General features: G+C 64.2%; 1 protein-coding gene across 2 annotated transcripts in view; it reads left to right on the top strand.

Moving 5' to 3' along the window:
- Positions 1-2594: 2594 nt before the first annotated feature.
- Positions 2595-7425, top strand: part of KCNAB1 (potassium voltage-gated channel subfamily A regulatory beta subunit 1) — a 39392-nt gene continuing 34561 nt past the window's right edge. Inside the window, exon 1 of one of the 2 annotated variants that reach the window (XM_021540832.3) lies at positions 2595-2886. In XM_021540832.3, coding sequence (XP_021396507.1) covers positions 2669-2886 — 218 coding nt within the window. In that variant the 5' untranslated portion in view covers positions 2595-2668. Of the gene's footprint in view, positions 2887-3157; positions 3319-7425 lie in introns of those variants that run through there. The other variant, XM_031505603.2, reaches the window with a different exon arrangement.

Here is a 7425-nt window from a genome sequence, read left to right as displayed (position 1 = left end):
AGCTCCCACAGGTGACAGAACCCATCTGTCATCAGAGGAACCCTGAGCCTGCCTCAAAACCTGCCGGAATGACACCTTTTAACTAAAAACCATTTCATGGGAGTTTGGATATGTTTTCCTCAAATGCAATTACCAATGCAAATGGGGTTTTTGGTGTGCAAGCAGCACAAGTGTGGTGGCTGTGGGCTCGAGAAGCGCCCAGCTTTGGTTCTGCAGCTCGTTTCCTCACCGCTTCCAGCAGCTGGGGCTTGGCTCGTGGCTGAGTCCTCTGCCAGGGCTGTCACATCCCTCCTCTTCCACAAGCTCGGGCTTTTCATCGTGCAGAATTATGTTCCTCCAACGTTTTGCTCTAGAGGTGATTATCTTGCTCAGGAAATGAAATAAATCCCATATTTAAACACATCTTCTGTAACCCCTCCAAAGCTAAGCAGCTTGAGGTAAGATGCTCTGTGGGATGTGCAGTGCAGAACGTGACTGTCCCTTCCTGTCCCCTCCCCTGGTGCCTCCGGGCAGCGGGGGCAGCGACCCGGGCTCATCCCCAGGCCAGGGGACAGCATCCTGCAGGTCTGGCTGCCCCGGGAGCCCTCCGGGATGTTCAGGGCACACGCAGAGCACACCCTGGCACACCCTGAGCCCAGCGAGGAGGTTTCCAGCCTTGGCACTCCTGCTCTGAACACAGCTGGGCTCCAAACCCGCGTGGGTGCTGCCAGCTGTGCTCCAGCTGCAGTCCCAGCCCCAGCGAGACCCTGAGGATGTCCTGGCTGCGAGGGGCACCTCGGGGCAGTGACCCCATGGCTCGTGCCCCCCTGCCCCACCGTGCTGGCTTTGCTGGTGCTCTGCAGTACTGACTCGCTGATGAGGGCTCTGGAAACTCTCCCGGGTCCTGCTCCCCCAAAATCCCTGCCTGAGGGTGACTCCAGGGAGGCCACTCAGCTGGGAGTTGGTGGGTCTGCTGCACCATTGACTGTTAATCCTCTTGGGGAAAATAGCACACAGTAACTGTCTTTGCCGGGATTTAACGCTCTCCATCCCCGCGGGATGTGCTGGGTACCTGGTAAGGAGCTGTCCCCTGCCAGGGTGGGGGCACACAGCCCACGGTGTGCCCCCGCTGCAGGAGGCTCAGGGCTCTGCCAGCCCGAGCTCAGCCCGGGCTGTGATCACCCCCAGTGCCCCCAGCTCGCTCCCCAGCTCTGGGTGCCTCAGGGGGTCCGGCCTGGGAGCTGCTCCCACCCCGAGGGGGGGCCTGGGGCTGGCAGTGACCGGGTGGGCACCAGGAGCTCCGGAGGTGCCCCCCAGCCCCCCGGGCAGGCTGGGGCAGAGGCAGGAGTGGGGTCTGGGGAGCCCCTCTGGAGCATTTCCCCTGCCCTGTGCTGGGTGGGAAAGGGACCACGGGTGACCCTGCCCTGCCACCCACGGGCACCCTGTGCTGTGGGGCTGCACGGTGGGACACCCAGTGCCTGTCCCACCGCTGCCTGCTGGTGACAGTGACAGGGACAGGGACAGGGACAGGGACAAACGGGGGGCCTGGGGGCCTCCAAACCTGGGGATGGGGATGGGGATGGGGATGGGGATGGGATGGGGATGGGGATGGGATGGGATGGGATGGGGATGGGGATGGGATGGGATGGGATGGGGATGGGGATGGGGATGGGATGGGGATGGGGATGGGATGGGATGGGATGGGATGGGATGGGATGGGGATGGGATGGGATGGGATGGGATGGGATGGGATGGGATGGGATGGGATGGGATGGGATGGGATGGGATGGGATGGGATGGGATGGGATGGGATGGGATGGGGATGGAAGGGGGGATGGGGAAGATTTGGTCTGCTGAGGGATGGGGATGGTTTTCCTTCCAAGCCTTTCGCTGCGGCTTATTCCGCCGGCGATGCTGGGGGAGCAGGATTAACCCTGGCCCTGCTGCCGGCGGCGGCTCGGGTCGCCAGGAGCACGGCATGAACGTGTTAACTCCCTCACACACCGGAGCGCAGCGATTTTCCTCCCCCTCCCCCTATTTTTTTTTTTTTTTCTCCTTTCCCCCGTAATTAACCCATTTTAACACCGGATTGCTGCCCGCCCTAGACCTCGCTTAGCGATGCCGGCAGCGATTTTTCGGGGCGGATCTGCCTGAGCTCCTGCCTTCCCTCCGAGCACAAAGGAGGCCCGCGGTTCGCATCCTCGCCATCCTCGCCATCCTCCCCGCAGGCTCTGGCGGGGGATCCCGGCGCCGCTGCGGAGCCGCCGCCAGCGCTCGGCGGGCTGCCACGGGTGGGAGGCAGCGCTGCTGCGCCTGGGCGAAGGCCACCGATGGATGCCGCCGCTTAGGGGCCGGGGCTCGGCCGTGCCTGCCCAGCACTCCGCGCTCAGCGGCGCTCGCAGGATGCTCGCCGCGATTTAAAAGCGGCGGCCGGGAGCCGGCGGCGAGCCGCGGCGGCTGCGGAGCGAGCAGCATGAGGGAGCGGCGCTCCGGCGGCGCCTGAGCGATGGATGCTTCTGGCTGAGCGGCAGCGGCGCCGCCGAGAGCCCGCAGCGAGCCCGCGTTCCCCCGGCGGAGCCCCCGGTGCTCGGGCAGCCCCAGGCCGGGGCTTCGCCGGCCGTGCCCGGCAGCCGCAGCCCCCGGCGGGCCGGGGGTCCGCCCCGCAGCCGGCCGGGGCGCCGCGGGCGCGATGCAAGTGTCCATCGCCTGCACGGACCACAACTTGAAGAGAAATGGTGAAGACAGGCTCATCAGCAAGCAGAACACCACGACCCCGAACGTAGTGAATGCAGCCCGGGCGAAATTTCGGACAGTGGCTATTATCGCTCGCAGTTTGGGGACGTTTACCCCGCAGCACCACATTTCATTAAAAGAATCCACCGCAAAGCAAACGGGCATGAAATATAGGTATGGGCACGGTCTCGGTCTTTGTTCCCTTGCAGTGTAATAGCTCTTCACTTTGCTGCCTGGATGCACCTGGTTTTGCAGAGGAGCTCTCTCCTCCGGTTATTAATAGATTTTGGAACTCGGGCGTAACTGGAAAGCTTTGGGGTTTTTGTGTTTTTGCAGGCGCACGCATTTGTGATTCTGTACCCAAATCTGCTTGGGCAGGTTCTGTGCAGCGTCGTGAATTTGTGACAGCGGTGCTAAGATGGTTCCGATTAAGTGCTCAGTGTAACTAATATCGGTGCTAATGAGCAGAGGAATCGATCAGCCGGGCGTGCTCGGGGCCGGGCAGGGAAAGTTGCTTTGCAGTGTGCTGGAGCAGAGGCGTGTGCCGTGGGCATCAGCCCAGCGCGGGGGCGGCCCGCGGATCCTCACCTGGAGCTCTCGGGCAAGGTGAGATCAAAGCCAATTTTAGACAAACGCAGGAAACAAAACCTCAGGCATTCCCATGGAATGCCTCCTGCCTCTCACACGGTTTTATTCCTCCTAGCCTAGGCAGCAAAAAGGAGGAATGGCTGGGAGTTCGGGCTGAAGTGCTCAGTGTGGGCAGCTGATCAGCTTCCCTGTCCTGCCTTTGGCTGCGAGTGGGGGGATCTGTGTGCCTTTGGGGCTGTGAGGGGATTTGTGTGCCTCTGGGGCTGTGAGGGGATTTGTGTGCCTCTGGGGCTGGGAGTGAGGGGATTTGTGTGCCTTTGGGGCTGTGAGAGGATCTGTGTGCCTTTGGGGCTGGGAGTGAGAGGATTTGCGTGCCTTTGGGGCTGGGAGTGAGAGGATTTGCGTGCCTCTGGGGCTGGGAGTGAGGGGATTTGTGTGCCTTTGGGGCTGGGAGTGAGGGGATTTGTGTGCCTCTGGGGCTGTGAGGGGATTTGTGTGCCTCTGGGGCTGGGAGTGAGAGGATTTGTGTGCCTCTGGGGCTGTGAGGGGATTTGTGTGCCTCTGGGGCTGGGAGTGAGGGGATTTGTGTGCCTTTGGGGCTGTGAGGGGATTTGTGTGCCTTTGGGGCTGGGAGTGAGGGGATTTGCGTGCCTCTGGGGCTGGGAGTGAGGGGATTTGTGTGCCTTTGGGGCTGTGAGAGGATCTTTGTGCCTTTGGGGCTGGGAGTGAGGGGATTTGTGTGCCTCTGGGGCTGGGAGGGAATTTGTGTGCCTCTGGGGCTGCAAGAGGGATCTGTGTGCCTCGGGCTGGCTTTTGCCTGTTCAGAGTGTCCCTTTCAGCCACCCCAGGGGGACGTTGGGACTGGGAGAAGGGGGCAGCCTGGGATCTCTGCACCCCGTGCCCGGGGTGGAGCTGCTGCCGGCGGAGGCAGCTGGCACAGGGGGCTCCGTGGGCAGCCTGAGGGGCTCCGGGCAGATTTCTCCTGCTGGCTCCCAGCCATGGGATAGCACCAGGGCTGCTGTGCCCCCAGAGCTGCCCTGGGGAGCGGCAGGATGCACTTTGGTGTAAATGCTGCCTTTGGGGTCCTGGGACAGCCGCAGGGTCCAGCAGCCGCTCCCGGATCCAGGCGTGGTGCGGCAGGGCAGGCTGATCCATCCTGCAGCTGGGCAATGCCGGTGCTCGCTGCCCAGGAGCTGCGGGCATTGCAGGCAGCGTGGATGGGTGCTCAGGTGGCATTTCTGTGCTTTCCTTGGGTGGTTCATCAACGGCAGGGAGCCTTTGGAAGCCCGGCCTCTCCAGCTGCTTGTCCCTGTCCTTCAGCCATGACCAGCGTCCGGCAGGGACGTTGCACCCTCCCCTTGTGGTGTTGGCAGCAGAAGTGCTCGGTGAGCTTGTGCTGGCTAATAAATGTCTGCTGGAGCCAGCTCCCAGCTAGACAGGGGCTGGGGTGGCATGGCAGGGACAATGTCCAGGAGGTCCTGGCAGGGACAATGTCCAGGAGGTCCTGGCAGGGGCAGTGCCAGGGGCTCCTGGCAGGGGCAGTGTCCAGGGGGTCCTGGCAGGGGCAGTGCCAGGGGGTCCTGGCAGGGACAATGTCCAAGGGGTCCTGGCAGGGGCAGTGTGAGGGTGATCTTGGCAGGGGCAGTGTCCAGGGGGTCCTGGCAGGGGCAGTGTCCAGGGGGTCCTGGCAGGGGCAGTGTCAGAGGGTCCTGGCAGGGGCAGTGCCAGGGGGTCCTGGCAGGGGCAGTGCCAGGGGGATCCCAGCTCCCAGGCTGTGGGGAGGGCAGTGTTTGGGGCCTTGTCCAGAGACAGGACACACAAAATCAGTGTAACTTGTCCTTTATCCACCTCCCCAGTGGAGCAAAGGCAGCCAGGGGCTCCTGTGACCCCTGACCCCTCTGGCAGCCCCATGCAGGCCATCATGCCTCAGTTTCCCCATCTGTGGGAGACAGTCTTTGATGGTGTCCCTCAGGGACAGGACCTGCTCCCACGCCAGGCTCGCTGGCTGTAAGGGCACCGTGTGCTAATTGCCAGCAGTTTATCCCGATGTCCCCGGGCTCCCAGCTCTCTCCCAGGGTACCGACACCCCGGAGAATCGCAATTCCTTGCTCCCGCAGCCTCCGGAGTTGGGCCTTTGGGCGTCCTTTCTGCCTCACTGCTGGGTAAGGTTTGGGGAGGGAGGGTGGGCTGTCCCAGCAGAGTTCTCCCAGCCCCGGCACTCCTGCCCCAGCCCCGGGAGCGGCACCAGGAATAGCAGCTCGTTGGCGACGGGGCTGAGGTTTTATCTTTATGACTAATCTCTGTTTCTGCTCGCGGATCTCTCGGTGTGCAGAGCTGATTTCTCCCCACGAGCAGCAGCGCAGGGGAATTGGGAGGAAGAGCTGAGTAACCCTCGGGCTCGGCTGCGCCGCCGCCGAGTCTCGGTAACCTTTGGGTGGGGAGCCAGCCAGCGGAGCTGGAATTCCGCCTTCTCCTTGGGCAATCCAGAGCCAAAGGCTTTTCCCAGCGGCTGCAGCAATAATTCTGTGAACTCCTCAGCTTCTGAAGCTGAAGTCCTTCCCAATTCATTTTCTGCCTGAATTATGTCCTTGATGCTGAGCTCTGCAGCGCGAGCTGCTCCAAGTGCCAACCCAGCCTCGATGCACGCCAAAAATACCGAGAGCCGCTGCCCCGCGATGGGGCTGCCCCCGGGCACGGCTGCCCCGGGCACGGCTGCCCCGGGCACGGCTCGGCTGCCCCGGGCACGGTTGCCCCCGGGCACGGCTGCCCCAGGGTATGGCACGGCTGCCCCGGGCACGGCTGCCCCGGGCACGGCTCGGCTGCCCCGGGCACGGCTGCCCCTGGCACGGTTGCCACGGGCACGATTGTCCCTTGGCACGGTTGCCACGGGCACGGCTGCCCCAGGGTATGGCACGGCTGCCCCTGGCACGGTTGCCCCGGGCACGGCTGCCCCGGGCACGGCTCGGCTGCCCCTGGCACGGTTGCCACGGGCACGATTGTCCCTTGGCACGGTTGCCACGGGCACGGCTGCCCCAGGGTATGGCACGGCTGCCCCTGGCACGGTTGCCCCGGGCACGGCTGCCCCTGGCACGGCTCGGCCGCCCCGCAGCTCCCGCTCCGCTCCGGGATGCTCCCGAGCCCGGCTGCCTCCCCCGGTGCCAGGCGCTCCCGATCCGCTGGCATTATGTAAAAGGAGAGACAGCGACTACGCCTGTGCCAGGGCTGGGGGCGGGAGAGGAGCCGGCTCGGGGGCTTTTCACCGAGTGACAAGCCGCTGGCCCCGCTCCAGCTCGGCAATCGGAAAGGCGAAAGTTTAGGGGATAAAAGCGCTCGCCGGGAGCAGCTGCGGACCCGCGGGCTCAGCCGCGCCCCCGCGGCGCTCACCTGAGCGAAGCCAGCTTTGCCTTTGGCATCTCCCCCCGGCCTGGCAGCGGCCGGCCGGACCCGCCCGGCCCCGCTGCCCCGCGGGCACAGCCCCGCCGCCTCTCCTGCGCCGGGCGGACGGGCGGGGGCTGCGCGCTTGGAGCATTTTCACCGCCCCGCTTCGCTCCCGGTGGGGAGCCCGCCCGGATGCTGGGGGAATAGCTGGGATCACTTCAAGCCTTCCTGTGAAAATGCTGTAGTTGCAGCGCTCGCCTTGGAGGATCGCAATGTGCCGCACCGCCGCTGGAACAAAGGATGCGGCTTTGCCTCCCGAGGTGATGCCCGGCGGGGAGGAGGGACGGCGCCCGGCTCTCCCCCTGCTCCGGACCGTGCACAGGCCACAGGCCGGGCTCTCCTCCCTCCTCATCTGCTGTATCTTCTCTAAAACCCTTTTCAGTAAAATGCATCCCCTGCTGCTCGGGCCGGGGGCTGTTTGAGGCGCGGCGCTGCTGCCGCAGGGCACAACTTCCCAAAGTGAGACTGGCAGCAGCCTGCCTGTTCTCAGACTGTGAAGCACATCTCAGGAAGTGTTTGCAGCGAGGCTGCTGATGCCTCGGCAATGGCTCTTTAAGGTCCCGTGCAGCCCAGGCCCCTCTAGAACTCCCAGACTCTTTGGCAGCGCCCCTGTCCTTCACAGCTGCAGCACTGCAAAGCCTCGCCCAGAGCACCCTGCCTGCCCAGGAGCCTGCTCTGTGCCAGGAT

This window comes from Lonchura striata, chromosome 10 (genome assembly GCF_046129695.1).
Source record: "Lonchura striata isolate bLonStr1 chromosome 10, bLonStr1.mat, whole genome shotgun sequence".
Lineage (NCBI taxonomy): Eukaryota > Metazoa > Chordata > Aves > Passeriformes > Estrildidae > Lonchura > Lonchura striata.
The sequence above is the reverse complement of the archived record's forward strand: the minus strand, read 5'-3'. Positions and strand labels throughout refer to the sequence as shown.